We start from the raw sequence: 27,564 nt of genomic DNA on the forward strand, positions 1-27,564 counted from the left end.
AACCCTCTCCTCAGTCATGTGGTTGGTTCCACTGGCAACCAGCCCCCATCCTTAGGTGCTTTCCAAAGGCTCCCCATTATATAAACTCAAGTGTGATTGGAAGGGGCTATTGTCATAACAAAAGACACTTTTTTGTCTAACCCTTATCACTTAGAAAATCTGAAGGTTTTCAGGAGCTCTGTGAAGAACAGGACCATAGCGAAATGTATATTCTTTAGTATAAATCTTGATGATACTTTAGATTTCAAAAAAATTCATATCTTACTGATCTTGAGAGTTCATTTTTGTGAGTTCCATGTCATTTGCCAGGGATTTCCAAACTAGGGTGAACTGAGAAAGACATCTTGCCGTTTATGATTGTGAAAAAGTTGACCCCCAAAACAATGGAAGTTCAGAGCCTGTGTTTCTCCCTATGCACATGCTGGTGACTTTTGACCACTAGGAGAGTTATGTACTCACTCAAACTAACAAGAAGAGATGCAGTTATTATATGCTGTGTTCCGATTAAAGGAACTAGGCCTCCTTGGAGAAATTAGGACTGGAGTGGAGAAAGTACAAAATGAGTACAGAACACCCTATGATTCTAGAAAGTTTACTTTCTCAAAAAAGTGTATTCAAAAAAGTGATGGGGACATGTTTAAGAATATGGGAGATGGACTTGAGGGAGACTCCCAGGGATTAAATCTGAGACCAATTCAGCAACAAAATTATGATAGTAATGGATTATAAGCCATAGAATAATGAAGCTATAATTCCATAAATAATTGAATAAGTAAATGAAGAAGAGAAAGGTCTTCCTTACAGTATAAGTCCAAGTGATGAGAGAAAACCATCCTTTGCAGAACACCATAGGAGTGAGTGTTTCTCTCAAGACTCATTAAGGGATGTTAAAATTAGTAGCTGAAAGTATGATGAGAAACATCATATTTACATAACCTCAAAAGAGCATCCAAAAAATACTTCTTAATCCCAAAAGGAAAAAGAAATAGAAACTTTACAGTGGGGAAACCTGCTGGTCACCATCTTAACCAAGTGATCAAGTTAACATCACTAGCTCTAGGACAGACTGATCTCCTATGTGTCTTGTTATAATGCACCGAAGACACCTCATTTATGTGGCTTTAAAAAAAAAATGCATAACCCAGGGTTGCCTGCGTGGGTTGAGTGTCCGGCTCTTGGTTTCGGCTCAGGTCATGATCTCAGATCATGAGACTGAGCCCCATTTTGGGCTCTGATCTTAGTATGGAGTCTGCTTGGGAGGGCCCACGCGCCCTCCAACCCCTGCTCACGCTTCTCTCTAACTAAATCGATGAAGTCTTTTTAAAAGCGCATAACCTAAATTCAGTTAGCAAACGTCAGATAAACTCAAATTGAGAGACACTGTAAAGTAACCGGCCAGGAGTCTTCAAAATTTCCTGACTGACCATGATTGTGTGGTTTTAGAAGACGTTAACAGTTGAGGAATCTGGGTCAAGAGCGCACAGGAATTCTTTGTATGAATTTTGCAAACTTTTTATAAAACTGAAACTATGTCAAGATGAAATTGTTTAAAAAAAAAAAAAAATCAAAGACAGGGTGATGAGCGTTTTCCTGGGCCTCTCCATCCTCTGTCATCGTCAGAAAGGCCTCCCCTAGCCAGAGGCAGCAGTGGATGGTTTGAGAAGAAGAGGGCCAAGTGCGAGGCTCAGAAGGAAGGAAACAGTTTGGGTCTGAAGCACGAGGTCCCTACCGCGTTGAAATGAGTGTAGCAGAGGCTGTTAACGTGCTGTCTCATTCCCCCAACCCCGTCCCCCACTCTGCAGACTGCTTTTAATCCTATTGGGAGGATATACAGGGAGAAAGAAAGAAAAATAATGAATGGCTGTATTCTTTGGCACACGAAGAACAGTTTCCCTTTCGGGGTTTCAAGAATAAAAAATGAGAGGCTTTAAATCTTGCTAACTTGTGCAAGAATGTGTGTGTGTGTGTGTGTGTGTGTGTGTGTGTGTGTGTGTCGGGGTTTCAAGAATAAAAAATGAGAGGCTTTAAATCTTGCTAACTTGTGCAAGAGTGTGTGTGTGTGTGTGTGTGTGTGTCTCGGTAAGAAAATGTAAACCACCACTGTGTGTGTGTGTGTGTGTGTGTGTGTGTGTGTGTGTGTGTCTCGGTAAGAAAATGTAAACCACCACTGGAAAGATTAATGCTGATTTTCAAAATCCACTAAAGCAGAGGAAAACATTATTCCAGAATAAGGTGCCTTAGAGACCAGCGGGGAAAAGGCCAGCGCGGGCTCTGGTCTAGCGTGGGGCGGACTAGGAAATACCCTGTTCCTAGCCTGCCCTGAAGAGACGAGCCGTCGGGGCCACGGCGTGTTTATCCCGCGTCTGGCTCGGGCCAGAGCCTTCTGTGTTTTCACTTGAGCCCGATCTCCGCGCCGCTCCCGCCCCACAAGGAGAAACAGCCACGGGGGCAGCCGCGGAGCCCCACTGAGTGCTGGCGGGGAGCCCGGGCCGTCCGGCCGGCCTGGCTTTTTCAAAGGACTCTCTGGGTCTGGAGCCTGGCGTCCCGGCCGGGAGCTGCAGACCCTGTTCTTAAAACCTGGGGGTCACTGGGAAGGCCTTCGGCTTAGGAAGGCACAAACACGCAAACACACAAACAGGTGGGCAGAAGGTCCCGCTGACTCTGCCGCTGCCCCGGGCGGGCCTGGCCAGGAGGCGGGCGAAGCCGCAGACGGGTCGGGGGTGCGCCGCGAGCCCTGCTGCGGGGTGCGTGTCCCCGACACCGGCTCCTTCCGCTCCGTCCCGTGCCACCAGGTCGCCGGGCGGTGACTCGGACCGGGGCGTCCCCGATCCAGCGCGCGCAGGGGGTGCGGGCGCCCCGTGGGGGGGGGGGCGCCGAGCCCGGGGGAGGCCGCGTGGACCCGCCGGCCCGGCCCGTGTGAGCGCGGCCGCCCCGCCCGCCCCGGGCCCACCGCCTTCCTCGGGGCTCTCCGGCCGCGGCCCTGCGGCGAGTCCCCCCACCCCCTCCCCATCCCCGCTCGGTGCGCCGCCCTCGGGGTCCGCGCTGTGGGACACGCCCGTCGGCCCCGCGCCCGCACACCCCGAGCGGCCTGTGGGCGCCGTTTCTGTAATCGGGGCGGGGGCGTCGCGCCCGAGCAGAACTTGCAAACTCGCCGGATGTCGACCGAATGGGGGTGGGGGTGGGGGTGGGGGAGGGGTCGCCGCAGGCGCTGCCCGCTGCGTGCGCCCCCGCGGCCCCGGGCACACCCCCCGCGACCCGGACGGCGGCCCCGACGCGGCGGCACAGGGGGCGGCGGCCGAGGCCCGGAGGACGTGTCGGGTCGTTCATGGAAATGCTTCTAGACGATTCCTGCGGCTCTTTCCCTTGAGCTCCTGTGTCTGCTTCTGCTTCGGAGCAGCGTCGTGCTGAGCGCTTTCACGGGGCACCTGCCCTCCGCCAGCGCCGCGGACCGGGCTCCGGGACACACGACCTTTGCCCCATTTTCCCAAACACAGAACTTTCCTTTCATCCGCTTCTGCGGAGACGGTGCAGGGGGATGCACCAGACACCCTGGGCTGCTCCCCGGCCCGCTGAAATGAGTCGGGGGGAATAGCTGCTGTTTGCTTATGGCCCCAAACCACAGTCCATATGGATATGTCAGCCGCGGACTCGGGTTTCCTAAGGCGCTGACCTCCTCCTCGGCTACTCTGCCTCCCAGTAATAACTCACTGGGCCGCCTTTAAAATCCATCCAGGCAGGTACGAGGCCGAGAGACGAGGCCGAGAGGAGCCCCAAATCGTTCTGGAAATAGAACTTTTTATTTAAAAAACGCCCAGTTTTCTCCGACGTTCGTTACCTGCCAGCGCCAGGAAGCTCCTTATTTTCCGCAGAGCTGAACCGCCATCTGATGCCTTTTGATTCCTTCTCTTTGTGTTTTAATTCGACTGTAGAACAACTGTTTCCTATTTTATACGTAATCGCCTAGGTATTTTTGTGTAGAATAACTTTCTTTTCTCCAACCTGAAAAATCCCATTTTGTTTAATTTGGCTTCCAGTGATTTCAGCAGTATCATTGATATCTGCTCAGCATTCCACCTCTCCCTTGCATTTGAGCAGGGCCGCCCCAGACAGGATGCAGAGCCCCTGGAAGGTTTCTAACCAGTTCTGAGAACAATGGGGCCATTGTGGGGTAGCACTCTGGGCTCCCTGTTGGTCCTGCATTCCAGCCCTGTTTGTCTTTTAAACTATACGCGAATTTCAGGTTGGTCTGCGGTTCCTTGTGACACCTCACTCTTTGTCTGCCCTGTTGGCTTCAGCCAATCTGTCCTCATGTTCTAATCTCCTTTACTTTTTCTCTTTAGGACAAGGAGTGCGCTCTTTAAGACGGAGTGAAGTAAGTTTAGGGAAAATGAAAGGAAATCTACTTCACATAACAGGTTATAAACTTAGTCCCAAAAGGTAGGGGCTGGCAGGAAATGTAAATGAATTCAAAAAACCTTCTTAGCCAAATTTATGAATGAGAGCCATAAATGGCTACTAAGAAAACCAGGGCTAGGCCTGATTTTTACTGTTGGAGTCAGAGAGTCCCCTCAAGGCCACCTCCCACAGGAGGTCTCTAGCAGTCGGCGGAAATGGCTGACCTTGGGCCTGGCCAGCATGAGATTTCCCGAGCACCCTGTGTCCTCAGCGCCTGCCCCTTCTCTGTCCCATTGGGTCCCAGAAAGACCCTCCTGGTCTGTTCTGGGATAGGCAACTTTCTTTTTGAAATAACTTCTTCTTTTTTTTTCCTTTACCGTTCGACCATCTGCCTACCACAGTGCCAGATATGACCGTCCGTTAGGGAGCAATGACGTCTGTCCAGTGGAAACTAGCTGAGATCACATTTGGATCCTTAAACATAGATACTTTCTTTTATGTGAAGTCAGACCCTACTGTTTCCTGGGAATTTTCAGACCTAAGACCATAAATAGCATTTCGGCTTCAGCCTGTATCCTGTCCTCAGGAGAACCTTCAGTCCCCTCGCCCCTTCTGCCCTTTCCAATCTCTGTCTCCTTCCTGCTCACCCCGGGACACTTTTAAAATACAGATGCCCCTGGGTGGGGCCCAGGCATCTGCATCCTTCCAGATCATCCCAGGCTCTTCTTGGCAGCCCGACCGAGAGCCTGGCCGCATAGGTTGTGTTAGACTATGCCCTCAGCCGGAGGCTGAGGCACTGGGCATCATCTCAGTGCCTCCGACGCACGGTTCTGCCCCTCCCCCAGCCTCCCCTGCTGAGTGTTTCCTGCTGATGACGGGGACACTCCCTGCACAGGTCCACACCACCGGGTGCTTCTGCTGTCTGCTGTCTCTGTCCTTCCAAATGCGAACTCCTAGTAAAAGAAGATTTGCTACAAAAATCTGCCCCTTGCAAGTTTCTGATACCAACACATAGAAGGATTTTGGTTTCCTCCTACTCACCTCTTTGTGGACGAACATGTCACCGGATCCAAATACAGTGGCCCTGCATGTCAGTCCCTCGATTTCCTTCCAGACAAGCGTGTCACCTCTTTCTCTTGGAGAGCATGGAGGCCGACTAGAAGAAGCTGCCAGGACCCTCGTCTTCATTCTTCCCTGTTCCTCTCAGCCTTCCCTTAACTGTACCAGAGGAACGATCCGCCTTCTTTAGTAAACACTGTGGGAGAGCTCCTGAAATACGTTCCAATACAGCGGGAAAGGCCTCGTAGGGAGCAATTAATAATAATTCGGGGGGGGGGGAGTGTAGATTTTTAAGAAGAAAAAAACATTTAAATAAGCTCTGAATATGTGGGAAGGAGAGATCACTTCTAATGGATTTCACCAGGGAAGAGGGTACCACAGGGGCCTGACATATGGGCCAGGCCTTGGATAACGGAAGGACTGTAGCAGTCAGATTTTAGGCAGAAGGGCGGTCATATCCGAGGGGGCAGCATGGCCAAAAGCACCAGGTTGTGATGTGCACGTTTTGATCTAGAAATAGTGACTGGCTACGTAGAGCTGGGATGTGGCCTAGAAGGTAATTCTCTAAATACTTCTCCTTTGCCAATACACGGAGTCTCTTGTGTTTTTGATATCCTCTAAAATCTCACGCACACAGCTGCCTTCTCTGGTGTCTTTGGCCTTTTGTTGACTGGCTCCTTTTTTAGCTTCATCTATACACGTGTCCTCCCTGCCCTATAAGAGACATTCTGCGACCCCGATATGCTGACAAGTACCACGCCATTCCTACCCCAGACAATAATTAGTCTCCCTGCTTCTAGTCTTAACCCTCCTTACATAAACTTAGCCTGAAAACAGCTGCCATAGTTATCTTCCTAAAACATCACTGGACTGTATCCTTTAAAAAATGCTTATCACCATGTCCTCCCCAATATTTCCCCCAACGTATCAAGCTAACTTCCACCTCGGTTCCTTTTGTTCCCCTTGCCTGCACGCCTTCTTGAGGTCTGCATGGCCCAGTACAATCAAGCCAGGTCTCACCTGCTCTCTCTCTGTGGCTCTGAAAACTCTAGAAGTCACTCCTCTCTTGGGAAGCTGATTACACTTAAAGGCTTTATCATAGTACAGAGGACTTACCATGTGCTGTGATTATGACTCGTTTCTTGTCACTCTGCTCCTCCCAGATAGATGGTAAACTTCTTTTTTTTTTTTTTAAAGATTTTATTTATTTGACAGACAAAGATCACAAGCAGGCAGAGAGGCAGGCGGGTGGAGGGGGGTGGTGGTGGGGAGAAGCAGGCTCCCTGCAGAGCAGAGAGCCCGATGTGGGTCTCGATCCCAGGACCCTGGGAATCATGACCAGAGCGGAAGACAAAGGCTTTAACCCACTGAGCCACCCAGGCGCCCCAGATGGTAAACTTCTTAAGAGTACAGATTGTGTTGGGCTCCTCCCTCTCACCTCCCAGGGCACCAAGTACATTTCTCACCCTATGTTATGTTTAATACATAGCATGAACTGATTGTAGTAATTCCTTGTTCCTCGGTACGCTGGTTTAGGCCAACATAAAGACTCTACAGAGAGGACAGCAGGACATCGTGTTTGCACTATATGTGAGGGGCTCTACTCTCTACTCTACAATATTAATATCTAGTCTGCATATCAAGTTTGATGTAGTTGCCTCTACCGAACTCAAAAAGAGTCAGTTACAAAGTCAAAATTGAGCCTAGAGATTAAAGTACCAAATAATCAGGAATATGGGGTAGAAGAGCCCATTAGTGATATCCAGGTGGGTTAAATCTGGCACATCCAAACTGGGGAATGGACCATTCCATTGTCCATCTACAGGACAAATGACCACAACAACAGATTTCAGGGAAAAAGGAGAGAGAGAGAGAGAATGAGATGGAGGAGAAATCTTTAGACTAAAATAACCCTAAGAGCTGTATCTGCCAATCCTAGCACATGGACTTATTTGGATTCCAATTCAAACATGTATCCTTAAAGACATTTTTTAGAGACAGTTGGGGGAGTGTACTGTGAACACAGAATACAGTTGGCCCTTGAACAATGTGGGGCTCAGGGGAGCTCCATGCCCTGTGCGGGATAACTTTTGACTCCCCCAAAACTGAACTATTAGTAACCTATTGGCCAGAAACCTTACCAGTAATATAAACTATTAGCATACACTTTGTATGTTCTATGTGTTCTAGACTTTATTCTTTCAGTAAAGTAAGCTAGAGAAAAGAAAATTATCAGAAACCTTAAAGAAGAGGAAATACATTTACAGGATTTCTCTGTATTTATTGGAAAAAATGTGCATAAACGGACCCATGTGGTTCAAACCGGTATTGTTCAAGGGTCAACTATATTTGTAATGTTAAGAAATTATTATTAATATTTTTAGGTGTGCTAGTATTGTGGCTATGTTTTTCAAGGTTCCTTTTCTTTTAGGAATGCATACTAAAATATTTACAGGTAAAAGCACATGGTGCTGGAGTTTGCCTCAGTGTTGTTGGGGAACATGAATGGGACAAGGATAAGCACATGGCCAGTTGTTGAGGCTGAGCATTGAGCACCTGGAGGTTCATTTCTGTTATTCTCTTTACTCTCTCTGCACTTTTACATATATTTAAATTTTCCTGAATGAAAGGACTTAAAAAGTCGTTACTGATGTTAAATGATTCTTATTAAATATTTTGTGTGTGATAGTGATATCATGGTTATGGTTTTTGAAAAGGAGTCCTTATCTTTTAGAAATACCAACTGGAATATTAATGTGTGAAATGATAAAAAATTAATTGCACAAGTTATTGTGGTTTAAAAATATATATATAGTAAAGTGAAAACACAAAATGTTTACCTTGGCTCTGAAAAAATTTCATATCCCCAGGGATACATCCCTAAACCCCAAAAGTCGAGAAACAGTAATACTTTAGGTATGTAAGGCCTTCCCTGTGTTTTACCTGCTTTTTACCAAACGATACGCCCAGATTAAGGGGTAATGGGAGTTGTGCAGCCTATAGGTGGGGCCTCCGGAAGGGCAAAAATAAGCAACACTGGTTGTGAGTTGTCTTCATCCTTTAAGATACAGGATCTGTGATGAGTTGTGGCTTTAAAACTCTTTGGTTTTATTCCAGGTACCATCAGCCCTCAGTGGATATGCTTTGAGACGTGCTTACACAGTCCTAGGTTTTTTAAAACCCTCAGGCTTTCCCCGATACCAGTTTAATTCGTAAATTCATCCTCAGCCCATTGACCAACTTTTCAATGAAACATGGATTATTAGCACATTTATCTGATGTGGGGAGGAAAGAGAGTCTTGTGTCTGTGATGAAGGTATTTATGCGCACCAGAGTGATCATTAGGCTAATACTGGATCCCGGCTGAGGGTCTGGAAAAGTTAGAAAAATCATTCGTGGATGAGGAAGGATTGAGTGTGCTACTAAGAGCTTCGTCATTTCGAGGGGATTCCTGTCAAGCATATGGCTCTCTCTTCTTGTCATCCTAAAGCCATAAACACTCACGGAACTTCATCCTCCTACTGACAGTGTCTCAATAAAAGTTAAAATTAACTATACAACCTGTTAACTTAATGAAATCACTTTATGCTCTCTCGAAGTCTCATTTGATGCTATAACCCAAGGAGATAAAACTTTGAACACTTAACTAGGAAATGTAGGATTTATCAAGTGGCCATCCTGAAAATATGAATCTAATATAAACATTTTTATCAGAATGAATCAGCAGTATTGTTTTAGCAGTGGAACTGGCACTTAAGAATAAGATTGTTAATAAGCAATCCTTCATAAAGTTTTTTTTTTTTTTTAAAGCATGTTGTTTTTTAGAACTTAAAAAAGCACTTTATATGAAAGATATAATACCATGGACCTAATTTGTACTTACACAGTCCAGTGCAGTAGCCACTAGCTATGTGTTGTTCCGGAGCCTTTGAAATGTGGCTGGTGCCAATTGAGACATGCTGTAAGCATAAATGCACACTGGAGTCCGATACTTGGTACGAAAACAGAAAAGAATGCAACTATCTCGTTAATGATTTTTATATTAATTACATGTTGCATTTGTTTGCTAGAGCTGCTATGACACAGGGTCCTGCAAAGTGGCCTAAACCACAGAAATTTATTTTCTCACAATTCCAGAAACCAGAAACCTGAGATCAGTGTCAGTAGGGTTGGTTTCATGGGAGGCCTCTCTCCTGGGTTTGTGGCCTCTCTCCTGTGTTTCTTCTTATGTCATCACATGACCTTCCCTCTGTGTGCTCGGGTCCTAACCTCTCCTTATGAGGACACCAGTCACAGCAGCTTACAGCCGACCTGAATGGTCTCATTGTAATTTAGTTATCTCTTAAAAGGTCCTCATACAGTCCCATTCTGAGGTACTAGGAGCTGGGACTTCAGCACATTTGGGATGGATACAACTCAGCCTATAAACACATCAGAATGGTAGCATTTCTTTAAGTGATAGTATTTTGGATATGTCTGCTTAAATGAAACATCATTAACGTGCATTTCACTGGCTTTATTTGGCATGACTGCAGAATGTGGCTTACGTTTTATTTCTACTGGACAACGCTGTATTTGATTTCTTCAGAATGTTAGAACTCTGGAGCATCACCTGTCCGAGGAGCAAGAAAAAGGTCTAATTTTTAAAAACTTGTCACTTTCCATTTAATTTCACTTTTAGTACCCAGTTCTACCGAGGTGCGGTGAGTGAGTGAACGCAGTGGGAAGGGTGTATTAAGAGCGGGAAACGTACGCGAGGCAAGCTGGTCAGGGTCTGATTCAGTGATTTTCAGGCCCTTCCCCTCCCCTCCGTGAGCTTCCATTCCCTCCTCCTAAAGAGGAAAAACGGGAATGGCTGACATTTACTGAGTGTTTATTACGGGCCAGGCTCTCTTCTGAACGTCTACACCAGCTGTTTACTTAATCTGCACAACCCTTGAAAGGTAATAATTATAATATATATTATATAACATATAAATCATTAAATTTTATATTAATTATTTAAATTATTAAATTATTATATAAATATATATAAAAAGTTAATAAATATATAATGTAATTATATAATAAAAATAAAAATAATATAAATATAACATTGTTACTCTGTTGGACAGAAAAATGAAGTATCAGAGATCAGTGAACGCCCCCCAACTTCCCAGGGTTGGAACCAAGTGGTCTCACTCTGCCTCACCCTTTGTTCCCCATGTGCTTCTGTCCCCCAAGACTGTCGCAGGACAAACTGAGATACTGTATGTGAATGCGTTTAACATGCACTCTTTTGTCTTTTCCTAGAAATATTCCAGATAAAGCTAGCGTTTTTCTCTTTTGACTGGCAGCTCCACCTGTCTTCCTCGGCCTGGTGATTTTAGAGCTAAAGGAAGGGACTGTGTCCGTGTTTTTGATCCATGATTGAACCACACAGTCTTTGGAAGGATTCTTAGAAAGTCACCAGTTGTAGCTCACTCTCTTGCTCCTTGGAGCTCTAGTTTTTCCCAGCATGCCCAGAAGATTTTGCTGGAGTTCTTGTAGTAACTGGGTGCTCCCCAGTTAGGTCATATTTCTGAATGGCTCTCATGGCTTATATGAAGCTGGGACGCACTTCTTTTTCTTCTGGTCATTGTATGTCAGAGCTGGAAGGGCCTCTCGGTGCCTCTCGTGCTCAGGCAGGCAGTGAAGGGCCTGATGCCTTTAGCACAATAAACCCACAAGTATTGATTGGTGAGATGGTAGCCCCGTTTCTTTCTCTGTTGCAGAAAACAGTCTCAAAGGCTTTGCAGGGGACCTTTTGAATATTTTTTAACCAAGCTCATATTTATGAATTTTGCAAACCCATTTAAGTCATTTATATCAATTATCTCAAGTAATACAAACAGTTAACTTCTGTCCAGCTCTCGCTCTGTCAGGCGCTGTGCTTGTGCGTCTCGTCAGTGACACTGTATTTCGTCTCTACACCAGCCGCTCCTGTAACATGTGTCAGATGTCAGCCTTGCTCCCTCTTACAGCGCAGAGATTAAGGCCTAGGGAGGCTGGCGGACTTCTTCGCTTTAATTTCACTGGAGTCACAAAACGAATTAGTGACAGAAACAAGACATGAATATAGTTCATCTGATTCTGTAGTTCATAGTCTTAGTTACTGTTCTAAATCGCTGCTCAAACCAGAGTGGTTTGGGAGCGTGGGGTAATCTAGAGTCAGGTAGACTTTTTTTTAATTATATTTGAAGAATGTTAGAAATGTGTGTTTAGTCCAAGTATTTTCCTTACAGTTTCTTTGATTTGCGGGTTCTCCTACAGACCTAGTGGAGTGTGTTACTTACAGGAGTATGGAAGATATCGTTAAGTGAGACACGGGTTCTGTTGAAATGGTAGGAATTGCCATCCAGAATTATTTCATTGATTTATTTTAATGCTTTTTAAATTTTAATCACACATACCATCTTGGTATTGCATAAAATATGCTTCCTTAAGCCATGTGCATTTCAGTCTTGAGCCCTCCAAAAATTGGTATCTTGCCATTTCCATTTTTTGTGTATTCCCAGGTATTTTATAAATGACTGTGGAATGTTGCTAGAAATTGTATTGAATTAGATGGATAATGTTGTCACATTTCTTTTTCAGTGCCTTTGGCCACCAGTGTAGAATGAAACTTGGTGATGATCATTTCAAAGAGGTTTTACTCTTTAATTCAGAAATCATTATACCTATTTTAAGTTGAAAGTATTTATATGAATTGAGTAGACATAAGCAATTGGCAGGGGGGATATTATAGTACTCACTAATAATAACATTTCTAAGAATTTTGAAGCCATAGTTAGGAAAGAAGAAATTGGGGGGAAATGGTGAATGCAAGCAGTAATGTGTTTTCTTAGCAATATTTACATATCCAATCTAAAGTTACCTTGTTATTCTATAAAGGAACATCTTGTTCTGGTCATAAAAAGCATTATTTGAAATTGTAATTTCATCAGTGTTTATTAGTGGTTATAGTCTGATTTCTGCTCCTAAACTACTTTAAAAACAGTCTAGGGAAAGAAAGTTTTAAGAAACCACCTCAACTTTTTCTCTTATACCTCAAGCCATCTTTACCAATCTTATTAACACAGCCCTCAGTGCAATCTCTTGTATATAAATTTTAAAATACTACACGCTTTCTCCTAATAATCGCCCCCATCCAGTTTACCTTAGAGTAGTTTTGTTTTTTGTTATAAATGCTGCCCTCCCTTAGTTGCTGATTTTAAAGCGATCTTGCCTTTGTTCGTTTTTGCCGCTCTGTGAGGAGTAGGCAGAACTTGAAGCAAACGTCCCAATCAAGGTGAAGCAAAGAAACTTTTGTTTTCTGTACATTATTTCTGCCATATTGTGACTCAGGCAATACACGCAATTTCAGGAAAGGGATAGAGAGAAGTAGCAAAACAATAAACTACTGACAAAATGGCTATTACTTCCAGCATATAGATCTCTGTGGAATCAATCGATTTTTCGATATCAGAATTTTTAGCATTTCCAGTATATTGTATTCTTATCATCTTCATGAATTTCTATTTTCTGCACACTGGAGATTTGCCTACCTTGTGACAAAGCCCTCTACATTTTAGTTTCTCTCTTAATTGGGAATGAGTATTTACAGAGATGGAAGTTCTATTTGGGGCAGCTTTGGAAGTACCTTTCCAGTTCTGGGGCACGTCCATGCATGCTGTCTGTCTGGTGGCCCGGACATTGTTACCTCCAGAAATGTTCTCTCTTTGAAGACTGGGAACAAGGGATTTATGACAGCTCAACTCGGCAGATTGGTTCTGATTTTACTTTAATCTCTCCTATTAACAGAAACGGATCTAAATTTTCTAGAACAGTTTATAGATTCTTTATCTGGATCATCTGGTAAAGCCATTGGGCCCTGGTATGCCTGACAGAGGGGTACGCACTAATTCACATGTGGGGATGGCTGAGACAGTTGTCTTGAGGTTTTGGGGAAATTCTCCAGTTGACTCCAGACGACGACTTTATCCAGGACAGTGGTCGGGGGAGCCTGAAGAAATGTGAAATCCTTGACTCTAATGACTTCTTTAAAAGCTTGGTCATTTTGTTTCTCTACTCCTGCAACAAGTCATGATTCTACGCACAGTTTGACCCTCGTGTGTTTTTAATCCGTGGCATTCTTTTCTTATTTACTAAGCCGTTCTTGAATGTAAAGCAAGGGGTATCGTATTTGCACTGTACTCTGAAGGATTATGTACCTCAAGAAGCTTTCAGTTGGGCTGGGGAAGGGACGTGTGTGCACCTGAGATACAGGACGGGGCTGAGCGGGCTCGGCTAGATGTTCAGATGCAGGGAGGAGCGGGAGGAGCTGGAGGAGCGGAGCTGTACTGCAGAGGCCCCCCTCAGAGACACCGCAGAACTGCTAAACCATGAGGGGGGGCAGGCGGACTTGGAAGGAAGAGCCTCAGGTTGAGAGAACATCCCGAGTAAGTGATTTATTCATCCCAGCTCTTCCGGACAGGGGCAAGAGAACTTCACGTCAAGCCAACCCAACTTCTAAAAAATAACAGAAAGCAGCTTACTGGCTGGTGTAACTGCACAAGCGGAGACACGGCTGTCACAGCCAGATGCACACCCTCGCATGATGTCTGGAGACACCTGCCTGTCGCCATCTCTCAACTATGCCCTCTCTGCTGGCACCACTGGCAGCAGGTTGGACTCCTCTCCACTCTGAGGCACACCTGCCTTCGGGCTGACTTCTTAGAAAGCTGTCCGTCCTAGATGGAAGGAAGCTTCTCCTTGTTAAGAGATCTGACGAACGTGCCCTGATTGGCTTTGCGCAGTGACGCGCCATCTCTGCCATCGGTTAGGCCGGGTGGGCGGAGAGAGTGGCCCCACCTGACCTCTGCAGCCTGTCAGCTCCAGCCCACACGGCTGAGGCGGGGGCGGGGAGGCTCCCCAACTCGATCTTTAGTCTGCCCACAACGGAGGCAGAGCAAGACCTTGTGCTCGATTGGAAAGACTAAAGATGGATGATTTTTGACTCACTCTCTCTTCTTTAGAGAAGTAAAGGTGAACTAGTAGAGCAGGACCAGGGTTACTCCCCATCACAGCCCTTCCTGATTCTCGCTTCTCTGAACTCTTGAAGCACGTGCGAGCTCCACTAAGCAACATAACGTTGAATCACATACTGTTTTGTGATCTATAGTGAGACTGTTACTATGTTAGGGTATATGAACTGATTGTTAGTCTAACAATCAATATCCTCTTGATTGTTAGAGATCAACAGGATATGTGTGTGTGCATACATGCGTGTCAAGATAGATCCACAGATAGATAAATGATTCTTTTTTAAAAAAAAAAAATTTATTTATTTACTTGAGAGAGAGAGACAGTGAGAGAGAGCATGAATGAGGAGAAGGTTAGAGAGAGAAGCATTCTCCCCGTGGAGCTGGGAACCCGATGCGGGACTTGATCCCGGGACTCCAGGATCATGACCTGAGCCGAAGGCAGTCGTCCAACCAACTGAGCAACCCAGGTGTCCGATAAATGATTTTTTATACGGAATTGGCTCACATAATTTTTGTGATTCTGGCCGGCAAGTCCAGAATGGGAAGGGTGGGTTGGCAGGCTGTAGTCCCAGGAGAGCCATTGTTCAGGTTCAAGCCCAAAAGTAGTCTTCTGTAGAACGAGAAAGAGCCATGTTGCAGATGAAGTCTGAAGGCAGTAGGCAGGAGAATTCCCTTTCGCTGGAGAGGGCCAGTCTTTTTGTCCTATTCAATCCTTCAACTGATTGCGTAAGGCCCACCTACATTATGGAGAACAATCTGCTTTACTCAGAGTCTACCAGTTTCAATATGAATCTCATTCAAAAATACTCTTACAGAAATACTGAGAATAAGGTTTGCACCACATATCTGGGTACCAACTCAAGTTGACACACAAAATTAACCATCAAAAATTGTTTTTATGTTTACCTTATTGTATTTGATCCTATTTTCTGGAAATTTTTCTTTGGAAATACTGTTTCCTGCTTTACTACGCCAAAGAAATGTGGATTTTTTTTTCCCCAATAAAAAGGGAATTTGTGTCAGTTGATTCTAATTCTAGTTCTCCTTAGAAATAGGGTTTTCTTTTTAACAAAGTTAAATTTTAAACATATTTTTGCCAAAAGACAATACTTGAAAAATAGTTTTGACCCTTTCAAAATGACTAATAGTATCTGAAACCAAAAAAGGTGGTGAGGCCAGTGGTTATTTTTAAAGAAACTGTTAAATCTGTTCTGCTAAGATCATTTATTGTTTAGGCAAAAGGTTATTGTGCTGTGGTAAGCAAACTGAGTATATAAAGATAAAAATTTTCCAAAACTAAATATTCACAAGTTTAGAGAAAATTCTCAAGATTGTTTAAATAGCAGTAGTCGATAATGTGTTTAAAATATATGAGTATTTCATATTCATAAACTTGCCTATTAATACAAAGCAATATAGGACTTTAGATAGATTACAGATTAAAAACTAGATCGGAATGACTATGACTTTGGGGCACCTGGGTGGCTCAGTCAGTTGAGCATCTGCCTTTGGCTCAGGTCATGATCCCAGGGTCCTGGGATCAAGCCCTGAGTCAGGCTCCTGCTCCGGGGACTCTGCTTCTCCCTCTCCTCCCCGCACGTGCTCTCTCTCATTATCTCTGTCACTGTCTCTCTCTCAAATAAATAATCTTTTTTTAAAGGAATTATACCTTCTGGGAGGACCTCAGGGCAGGTTCTCAGACTTCTCTAAGAATCCTCATATCCACATTTGTCTCTGCATTTGCGGATAAAAGCTATTGTTTCAAGGCATCTTTTTTTCTTTTTTCTTTTTTTTTTTTAAGATTTTATCTATTTACTTGACAGAGATCACAAGTAGGCAGAGAGAGAGAGGGAAGCAGGCTCCCCGCTGAGCAGAGAGCCCGACGCGGGACTCAATCCCAGGATCCCGAGATCATGACCTGAGCCCAAGGCAGCGGCCCTCTGGGCCACCCAGGCGCCCCTCAAGGCATCTTAAATGCAAATGCAAGGACTTGTCAGTTATAGGAGGGAAACCCTTCTCCGTATCCCTCCAGATCCTCCTTATCCATCGGGGGCGTCATTCAAATTGCTTATCAGAGCCGTAGGCCCTCATTGGCCCCACTCAGAAAGAGACTGTTAGCGGCTATTGGGCTGAGAGTTTGAAAAAAAAAAAAGAGCCACCCATTGACATAGGTTTGTTGTTTTTAGTCAAGTACATATCTTTCCAATCCTATGTGGGTTTTTTAGTGGCTGTTTAATTTCACATTAATCACATAGTTTTATCATGTTTATCACGATGCCTTGTAGAGCTGGAAGGAGAGCAAGCGCGTAGGGAGGAGGAAGAGACAGTAGCAGGTTAGGAAGGGCAGTGATGACAATGACAGGCGCCGAGTCGGTCCCGCCTGCTCTGTCCCGTGAAGCACCGCTCCCAGGATCGGGTGAGATTTAGTGTCTCGTCCTGTCCCCGGGATGCTCCTGGCAGACTGGAGGCGGTGGAGGTCAGTGCCGCACTGGACTGCAGTCGCGCCTCCGAGCTGCAGACATCCGTAGACAGAGTCACCGGCGTCTTCCCGTCGCTGGCGTCCGCGGGGATGCGGACGGGACTGGGCCCGCCCAGACCAGGAGCTGTGCGGGCAGAGCTCCGTCGAAGCAGCCGAGCCGTCCCTCCCATGTGCCATCCGGCTCCCCTGCCTGCGCCCCAGTCTCTCAGGTCCCGTCCGAAACAGACACCCAGTCCCTCGGGAGATGGCCTGGGCCCTTGTCTTCAGAGACTCCCCACATTTCTGAAGTTCAAGGCTACACATCGGGCATAGACTTTAGTCCTAAGGACAGAAGAGTGAGCGCGTGCCCAGTGTCTGAAATGTCACCCAGCCCGTGAGCTCTGTCTCTCGTGTGGCCATCCCCAGGGGCTGCCCTCGAAGCCCGGGTGCTGGAGCTCGGCCTCAAACCCGCGGACCCTTCTCACCTGCGCGCTCCCTGCCCGAGGGGAGGCTCAGCAGTGAGCCCTGTCCTTCGACTTCCTTCGTACCCCTCTCGGCTCAGCTGAGACACCGAACCGGTAGTTTTGTTTAGATCATTAATGACATTCCTGTCACAGGGCAGCAGACTACAGTCTCGACTCCTCTCAAAGGCTTTCTAGGGCACGTGTTTTCCATAGCTTTTGAGTTTGGTTTTTTGGGTTTTTACAAGTTTCGTGGCCTGACTCTGCAAATTAGCCTCGAACTTGCCTCCGCAAATTAGAAGACATATGTGGGGAAAGGTTTCAGGGAGACATTCTTCATAATACGGGGCTGGAAAATGCAAAGCTGCGTTAGCGTGGTGACACTATTTTTCGTAATGATGACCTGATTCACTAAGAAAAAGTTAAGTGATATTTTTCTACTGTTTAAGGTGGGGAAGAAATTGTATGACAATAAGAAGATGCTTAGAAAGGGGCAAGCATTGCTTATCTGGAAAAACAGCTTGTGTAGATCTGGAGGTTATGGTGCGATGCTCTCCACTGGTGAGAAGAGCCGCAGCAAACCCCCCGCCCCCATTCATTAGGAAGTTTATGCACATGTATTTGCCGGGACACTTTGCATTTCTGTCATTCCACTTTGAAAGAGTTGCAGTCACCTTAAGAAAATAACTTTATAGAGGTGGTTTCAGTGATCCTCCAAGAAGCCTATGACATAATTGAATAAGAAATTTAAGGAAAGAAAAGAGGTGAAAACAAAACACACGAAGCATAGACATCCCCCATCCAACCCACCTCTCTTGTAACAGTTGTTCTAAGGTACGGTGGGAATTATTTCCGGTGCGACTCTTTTGTCCTCTCACCTGTCAAAGTATTACGTCTCTAGGAGAAAGCTTTTAAATTAAAATGTAAAACAGACTGTTTTTTGAGTACCGTGCAAATAGCTTCACAGAAGGAAAACGACAATATTGTTTATAAACAAGTTACAGCGCTGAGTTGTTATTTTTCATTGTTTAAGTGGCTTTAGATCTCACAAAAGCTGTTTAGAACAAAATTGGCAATAGGAAGGCCGGTCCATTGTATTTTTCAGAAGAAAGCTGGTTTTCACAATATTATTCCCCTTTTGTAAACAGCATCAATGAACCTGCACATAAAAGGTTAAATGTTTGCAGACCGTTCTTCTTTGCCTCAAAGATCAGAGACAAATTACTATTTTTATTTTACATTCCCTTGATGAGGATAATGATAAACAGCTGTCACTTGGGTGCTTTGGCTGCAGAGGATCCCGCTGCCAGCCTGTAATGTAAACAAAGGAGAAATACACAGTCGTACACAGTGTACACACGCAGGGACAAGCACGACAGAGAATTTGGTTACAGCTGGGTCAGAGAAAAGGGAACATTGGCTCTCTGACATTACTCAGTTGAAAGAAAAAGTCCATCTCTGCACATTTCTCCCATTTATCTTAGATATATTAGAAAGAGCAAGCGCTCCTTTCTTTCTTTCTAAAATCCGAGAAGAAACTCAACTTGCATAACTTGCATTCTGAATTCTGTGACTCCCTGTCCCGTCCATGGTATTGTCTGAATATTTAAAGTTTACGTGTGACCACATATTATTTCCAAAAGCCAAAGAGAACTTCGAGTTGTTTTATGAGTTATTCTGGAATACTTCGTGGGGGGAGGGGGGTGCGCACGCACGTGCGTGTGTATGTGTTGAGAATCGGTTCAGTGTTCTCCATTCACTCAACACTTTCCTTATTATTTGCATCTGGTTTTAAAAAGTGAAAGTGAACGTCTTCTGTGTGTTTTGATAGGCAGAAAGGAAAGTAAGGCTAAATGCTAAAAGTAGTGTGAAGTGGGAAAATTCAGTGTTTCTGTGTAAACATGCAGACTATGATATAATTTCTTGGTGTTTTATATTTCTGGAGGTTCTTTTAAAAATACTATTTACTCTGCTTTTCTGTTTCAGTCATTTCTTTTAAACAAGTAGCAATATTTCCATGACCTCTCTTTCCTGGAAACTCTTTTCACATTTATTATTTTATCTATGAAACTGACTTGACGTATTATGGATGTTTCAGTGTCTCCTAATACTTCTTGATTTTTTTATACTTACGGAAGAAAAAGAAATTTGTTAAAGTCGTATGCCTCTTATACTCCCTGAACCGATTTCAGCTCTCAGAGGCTCAGCGTGCTCTTCCAAGGGTGGGTGGCCAGTAACAAGATGGTGGTGTGGACTCTCCCAGCAAAGTGCTTCGCACAGTACCCAGAACGCGGCAAGTGCTCAGTGTTCCTGGGACAGCGGGATGTTGATGCTGAAATGTCATCCCTCCCGACTGTTAAACACCTTAGCAAAACCTCAGTGTATTTCAGATCAGAGAGGCAAACTGAATTGTATTTTATCCATTGCGGAGGTGTGTGTCGCTTGGCATTAAAGCTGTTTTCCTCCCAGAGCCATCAGTCATCTCTTCTCATTTATATACATAATTTCATAATCACTGTATCATTCTCAGTGTTATCAAGTAGTCATGGGTCCGAACTCATCACCCTGGGGTTTCTCTGCTCTCCAGTGTCTCTGGCACGTAGTCAGGCACACTGGGAGCCCCTGGAAGGCACCAGAGCCGCTTCCTGGATTTAGGTAAACCCCTTGTGCGGTTGTTAACTCCTTCTCCCGTGCATGGAGCTCTGTGCCGGGTGCTGAGAAGGGAGAGATAAACAAGACCCCAGAATCTAACAGGAGAAGAGCTTTAAAATGAGGCTGGTATTAAATCATAGAAGTGAATGAAAGACACAGAGGACGTGCAGAGGAAGGCGTGAGGGGTCTAGGGGCCAGCAGGAGCTTTGTCCAGAGGCGATGACGAAGCAAGGCTCTGAAAGATGAAAGACCTTCACGGTGGGGGGAGGGGGGTCCAGGCAAAGGGGACTAGCTTGCAGAAAACATGAAGGTGTTTTAAAAAAATACCCTTGCCATGGGGCGCCTGGGTGGCTCAGTGGGTTAAGCCGCTGCCTTCGGCTCAGGTCATGATCTCAGGGTCCTGGGATCGAGCCCTGCATCAGGCTCTCTGCTCGGCAGGGAGCCTGCTTCCCTCTCTCTCTCTCTCTGCCTGCCTCTCCATCTACTTGTGATTTCTCTCTGTCAAATAAATAAATAAAATCTTAAAAAAAAAATACCCTTGCCATTTTTATATTGCTTGAATTAAAAATGTTTCCTGCTCAAATTTTTTATCTTAAATTTTCATAGTGTGTGTTGAGTGACAGCTAACTCTTACTCCATGAATGTTCAGAAAGGAAGGAAAGCAGCTAACATTTATCGAGGCCCCTGGCTAGGTCATCTCCTCTGTGTTATCTCCTTTAGCGTCTGCAAGTTTATGAGGGACGCGTATCCCCATTTTAAAGATAGGGAAACTGAGTTTAAATTACATCAAGTGACTGAAACGTGGCCACCCAGCCAATACACAACAGAGCCTGAATTTGAACCTGAAGTTTCCACTTTCAAATACATTATCCTTAAAATGACTTTGCAGGTACCACTGACTTACAACGTGGGCTCAGCGTGGAGCACATTTGCAGTGGTTCCTATACCCCAGGGAAAAGTTGGGAAACATGATTGTTTCTTCACTGCTGTGGCTTTACCTTCTCTCTACCTGCCGCTTTATGGCCTCGGCGTTTTACCCATTCGTCCTAGATCGCACTGTGCTTGTGTATCACCGATGAATAATAACTGAATCGAAGACTCGATTCAGTTCCCTCTCTCTCAGTGACCAAAGACCATTTCAAACCACTGTCATTTTTGAAACTCCCTCTACCTTGTGGGAGAAGCAGTAAGAGGCCTCCGTAATGGCCTTGTAGCTCTCACTCTGAATCCTGCGGTCATACTCTCAGGGTTGGAGGAATGAGTGTTGTGTTTTAGAGTGAGCACATTATTTTCATATTCTTTAAAGCTCTTATTTATTTATTTGACAGAGAAAGAGACAATGAGAGCAGGAACACAAGCAAGAGGTGTGGGAGAGGGAGAAGCAGTTCCTACCAAGCAGAAGCCTGATGTGGGACTCGATTCCAGGACCCCAGGATCGTGACCTGAGCCGAAGGCAGATGCTTAATGACTGACAGGCGCCCCTATTTTAATATTTTTAAAAATTATTGGATATTCCTGAGCAAGAGAAACCTATATAAATGATTAGGACCTATTTCTCTCCTTGTTATCGTTGACTTTGGAGGCCTACAAATATGCCTTTCACACATGCGTATTGATTCAAAGGAAAAGTTTGCCATTTATAGATCCGTTTAAACACAGGGCTTTGCCTAAAACTGATAGGATGATTGAAAACCTGGCAGATCAAAGTATGTACATTTCCAAGGAAAAGTACTTCATGTCTACAATGGAAGCAATAAATTATCCCCCCCTTTTTTTTGCATTTGTAATTAAATCTTTCCAAATGTTAGAAAGTAGCCAGACCACTAACAATATTTGTATCATGTTCTGGGGCTTAGATGGTTCAACCTGACTTGAAATGGAGACCATTTGTTCTAAATTGATTTCAATGCCAAGCCAATAGGTCAGCCCTTAATGACGAAGATGCCATTCCAGCCCAGCCTCTGGTGGATAAGCCAAAATTAATTAACTCAAGTCCCAAAGTATAGAAAACAGATGCTTCTCTCATGTTGCACAAATAAATTCTTTGTGTATAGATGTGTTCTGTTTTATTCAAAGAATAACAAGTTGGAAGTTAAAATTGTAAGTTTCCCACAATGGAGCCAGCCTTTAGTAGTGATGACAGAAGCATGAATTTACAGAGCAAATTCCAGCAAGTGCATGGAGAGATGAATTAGTCCCTTTATCTCTTATTTTGGCTCCAGGCCAGACCTAGGAGATTTAGTTTTAAAACCTGGGCTCATCCAAATGCTGATCCATTCCTGAACAGACCTAGGGGTTCCAGAACAACACCGAGGTCATTTCTAATCTGTAGACCCCCAGAGGTTTGCATCTGCATCACTCACTTGGATTCAGTTCTTTGGCCAATTCGCAAATGGCTGAGGATTCCATTGTTCTCTAGAAGTCGGTTGTTCGGGGCACGGTTTATCTGGGTGGTCACCTCAGCATTCACGCAGAGGGGGTGCTTTTCCTAGGGTGTGGGTCTCTAAACGTGGAGGAGTAACTGCGTGGTTCTGCTCTCTTTTCAGAATTACCGGGTGTGTTAAAGATAAAGTTGGTCACCATCTAGTAATAGAACTCCCAAGTAGAGTGATCAGGAGGTGATCACCTGGTAACATACGGTATTTTGTTCTTCGGAAGGAACGTGAAATAACCCGTGTGTTCTTTCCTTTCCGTTAGACTGAAAGTGATGAGAACGGCCAAGCAGAGAACTTCTCCATGGACCCGCAGTTGGAGAGACAGGTGGAGACCATCCGCAACCTCGTGGACTCCTACATGTCCATCATCAACAAATGCATCCGAGACCTAATTCCAAAAACAATCATGCACCTTATGATCAATAATGTAAGTGACAATCCGCTGTCTCACTTGAACCTCTGACCCGTCTCAGTGCGGAAAGTGCTCATATTCCCGTCAGTTTCTTTGTGGTATCGTCTGGGTGGCTGAAATACCCGCGGCCCAGGTTCCTCATTTTCTATTACTAGTGGTCAGTGACTGACCAGGGAAAGAAAATTTTGGAAACCCAACATGGGGCTTATAGGCACAGAACTGTGGAGTTCCCCGTTGCCTGTCTGCTCTGTGGGGTTCCCTGTCACCTTTGCTCCCAGGGAAGTGGAGTAGAAATGCTGAGCTGTGGTCACGGTGCGAGTTCATTGCAAAGCCGGCAATAAAATCAGATGCCTGGCTCCTAGACTTTGAGATTCAAAGCCAAAAATATTTATTCTTTTCTACACGCAAACATATAGAAAATATGTTGATTTGATTATTTTCACCTTCTAAAAGCCATGGAATGCTATTTTAACCTGTGAAACGGCTTTTCGCCCTCTCCCCTTGGATCCAGAGTCAGACCACACCTCTTGTCTGCGGTTGGGGTGTGATGCCGCACATCTTCAGGCCTCAGACGAGCCCTCAGTGGATCGGGAGCATGTGGAATCCCGCCGTCCTCGTGGTTCCTTTACAGTAGTCAGGGCAGGATTCTTAAGTTACAGGATCTGGTTGGGGTCTTTTGGCAGCTACTGTATTAAAGTGCAAATAATATCAAGTTATTTGAGAAACTTTTAGATAAGAGGCCATAATGCGGTGTTGTATAACTGGCTCTTCTGACTCTTGAAAAGGAGACAGCAACATTTTTGGTCTAGCTGTCGTCTCGGGACGCCTTTTTATTTACGTCAATGATACATTATGAGCACTTGCTTGTAGCACACACAGATGAGCGCACAAACGTCCCGGACACGCCGGAATCCGGGAGAGACCTCTGCTCTCGCCTGGTTCTGCTCTAGAGTCTGTTGACCTCAGGACAAACCTGTTCACTTCTTTGCCTCCGTTTCCTCCATAAGTAAAATACGAATCATGGAAAAGGTACCTGACTTAGGGATTTATTTCAGAAGGTGGTATATACGGGATTTCTATGAAGAATATATGGGTAAGAAACCAATGTGGCTGCCTGCTTATTTCCGAACTGGAAAGAACCTTTACTCATATTTCAGGATTTCTTTCAAAACTGTGTTTGCAAACTTGACATTGTATTTGCGGTTCAAGGGGTGTTCATTCCTTGAAGAAAGGTTTCCGGGAAGAAACCCTTGAAGAAAACCGTTCTTGAAGCTCTAAGCACTGTGGTTTTTAATCCTGCAAGGATTTTAATCCCGTGGTTTGTAATCCCTGCACGGGATTGCACGTTTTTACATAATCAAACAAGGTTGTCGGGATGCTTTGAGGTATCAGCAGTAAGGAAGCAATCTACTGGAAGTTCGGAAACCACGAATTCTGTTCTTCAGCTTAGTCCACGGCCTGCTGTGTGACCTGAAACAAATTATCTGGCCCCTCTGAGTGGAAGTCAGTCATGTTCTTATGATCAGAACAGAACACTGCACCGCCTCGCTGAATGGTCAGAGCACGGAATAAATGTGGCTCTGTGCCATTTTGAAAAATACAGAGGACTAAACAAATAGTCTGTGTATTTTTAAAATTACCCTCCTAATTTTGCTTAAATGGGTTCCGGTTGTTTTGCTGTGGTATATCCAGGCACTTCCTTATTTAGACATTTTCCTGATTAAGCATCATTCCTCTTCTCGCTGTTTTATCGCCAGTTGTTATTGCGGTCACCCGTTCAACACGGCGCTGCTCTGCACCACAGTAAATCATCAGCCCAAACCAGCACTTACTGTCTGTCGTGGGAGGAGTCGCCTGACACTAATTAGTTAAAAGGAAAAAGAAAAAAAGACCCTCCATCATACTTTCACCTTCTCAAGAAACCCGCACACACACCTACCCAGAGAGATCTGGGGGTAGGGGCCTCTCCCCCGCCAGTGTGTGCGTCGGCTTGAAGCGAGAGGCTGAGCCCCCACCGCCGGGGACTCTCCGTGGCCGTGGGGCTCTGCAGGCTGTCTTGAGAGAGACCTTGGCACGACAAGAATGAGAAAGAAGACCTCGACATCAGGACTCATAGGAATGGGGAAAACAGAGCCATCACGTAATGCTGGCTTCCCACCAAGTGATGGTTATCATTGTTTTGAAATGAAACTTTCTGTATCTGTCAGAAAAAACTTCCACATGTCTCAGATGACCACGTTCCATGGAGTATCGTTTTGTCTGCTTTCTTTTACGAGACATGGACACGTAAAGATGCGACAATGACATGCACGTAGAAGTACCACCTGCTCCCCTAAAGGCCGCATGCTCAGGGCACCTTATTGGACAGAACGTCTGAGCCCCTTGTGTCTGCTCCAGGAGGGCCGCGTGGAGCATGAGGACCCGCCGCGCGGGAACCCCCAGCCCCGTGTCTTGCAAACATGTCGATGGCATGTTTGATGTTAAGATCTTCAAGGTGGAGAATTCATCGCAGAGTCACGAATGGAACAAGCGCGGCTCCTCGCTCGGAATCCCAGCCCGGAACCTGCTGCTCCCGCGACGGCTCTGGGCGGGCGCTGGTGTCCGGCACCACCGAGCGCCTGGCACGGGGTCCTCGTTGGTCCTCAGTCGGTGGACAAGTCACCGTCGAAGGCCGCCCCGGGGCCTTTCCTCTTGGAAATGGGCCTGGCTGCCCCTGCCTTCTGAAAAAGAGTCTGTTTCAGCCAACTTTGGTAAAGTTCAGAATTTGGGGGGTAGTTTCCTTTGAAAGTTTACGTGAAACGCTCTGCCACGCAGGCCTCCATATGGAATTATTTAAGAAGTTTAAGGCCAGCAGTAAATGCCTCACTCAGACATACTGTAAGCCTTTGTCTGCCGAAGCGCCACAGCTGCTGGAGTGCTTAAGCTCGCGGGTAGCAGCGGCACAGAGGGACGGCACGTTTGTGGCCACAGAGACGGCACGTTTGTGACAGCCGGTCCCTTGGGCGTGCTGCCGTTGACGCGGCGGGGCTCTGTCCAGGACTTGCACGTTCACACCCGCCTCGCCCCCAGGGTGAGCACAGTCTGCAGCCCCCCCCCCCATTGCCCCCACCCCAGAAGATTCTCTGTGCCAGATCGGGAGAGGGACCCCAGCTTTACTGTGCACGTCTGCAGGGCACAGCGGCTCAGGGGTCCATGGTGGCTCGCCCTGGACAGCCATCCCCGAGGCATGCATGCCTTCGCCCAGATTCTAAATGAAGGAACGGAGGCTCCAAGAGGTTACGTGACTCGCCCGGCGTCACACAGCCGGGGCTGGCAGAGTCCAGAGGAAAACCCAGATCTTGTCATCCTGGGTCAGGTGACGCATGGGGCACGGTGGGTGAGCGCAGCCCCCTCAGACTCGGGGCTGCTCTGCCCAGAGCACGGGCCTGTGTGTCTTCCCAGAAGGCTCATTTAGGCAAAGATTTAATTAGGGTTTGTTTGAATATGAGAAACAAGGTTTTAAATCTTAACTAGTAATTCAAACAAGTCCAGGTAATACAAAATAGAACGTAAAGTTTTTATGAAATTTCTAAGAATCCGATATGAAGCCCGGAGGCATTTCACACTTGGAGTGCGCCCTGCCGCTGGACCCCTCCACCCCCGGACCCCTGCACCCCTGGACCCCCGGAGCTCCACGTTGACTCTCCTTGGCCGGTGGTACTCTGCTGGAAAATTAGTAACATGTGCTCTAGTTTCAAAACTCACTGTAACTTTTATGTGTTTGAAGTCGAGGGTTATTTCAAATGTTCATTATTTGAGGGGAAAGTGTGGCTTAAATACCAGAGCACTGATTTCTTTCCTCGGGTCAAGAATTCAGCATCTGCTCAAGAAACAGATTGGGACCAGGATCCAGAAGCCTGCCACCCTCCCCCTTCCCCGCCCCTCAGCCTCCCCACGCCCGTCAGTCCCCAGCAAGGGAACCCCTTCTGGTTTCTTGCAGCACAGCTTGTGTCAGCTCCGACTGATCTTGAACTCCGCAGTCATATGGTGGGTGCTGTTTGATGTCTAACTTCTCTGGTTTGATATTAAGTGTGTGAGGCAAAGGACGTCACTTTTTCTAGAAGGGAAACATCACCGTCCTATAGCAGAAACAAGTCCCTGAGAAGTGGACAGGACGCAAGAGCAGACATGAAAGAATTGTGAATCTCAGAGAATCACAAGCTTCTAACCAAGCCCCTTTCCCAAACGAGGCCAATTTAAACTGCTCAGCCACATTTTTGTACACATGTGTTCATGTGAGTGCGAGCGAGCCCAGTGTTGCCCTCCAGTCTAGAAACAGCCACTTTAAGGCATCGGTCTCCTTAGTAACAGAATTGTGTGAAAACTTGAGGAATGTCCCTTCTCTTTGTGAAGGCTTTAAAATGGTCTTAATTATGAAGACAAAGAAGGCTTCAGATCCAGAAGCACTGCAGGTTGCTAGAGAAGAGTTAAAGTAAGGAAGAGAGGAAAACATGCGGAACGCTTTTAATGACCTCACATTCCTCTACACTGAGCAGCACGACATGGTGCGGTCATGCCTGTTTATCCAGCCTGTAGAGTCTGAGCTGGAATGAGGTTCTATGTATGAGAAGTTTTTCGTGAACCACACCAAGATGTGTAGGTTATAAGG

At 45.7% G+C, this 27,564-nt stretch overlaps 1 protein-coding gene across 2 annotated transcripts in view; it reads left to right on the forward strand.

The window, feature by feature from the left end:
* DNM3 (dynamin 3) overlaps positions 1 to 27,564 on the forward strand; it is a 540,277-nt gene that overhangs the window by 481,341 nt on the left and 31,372 nt on the right. For both annotated transcript variants that reach the window (XM_059412462.1, XM_059412461.1), the window contains exon 17: positions 22,767 to 22,931. In XM_059412462.1, coding sequence (XP_059268445.1) covers positions 22,767 to 22,931 — 165 coding nt within the window. The remainder of the gene's footprint in view (positions 1 to 22,766; positions 22,932 to 27,564) is intronic.

The sequence above is a fragment of the Mustela nigripes genome, chromosome 10 (genome assembly GCF_022355385.1).
Source record: "Mustela nigripes isolate SB6536 chromosome 10, MUSNIG.SB6536, whole genome shotgun sequence".
In the NCBI taxonomy this organism is placed as follows: Eukaryota; Metazoa; Chordata; class Mammalia; order Carnivora; family Mustelidae; genus Mustela; species Mustela nigripes.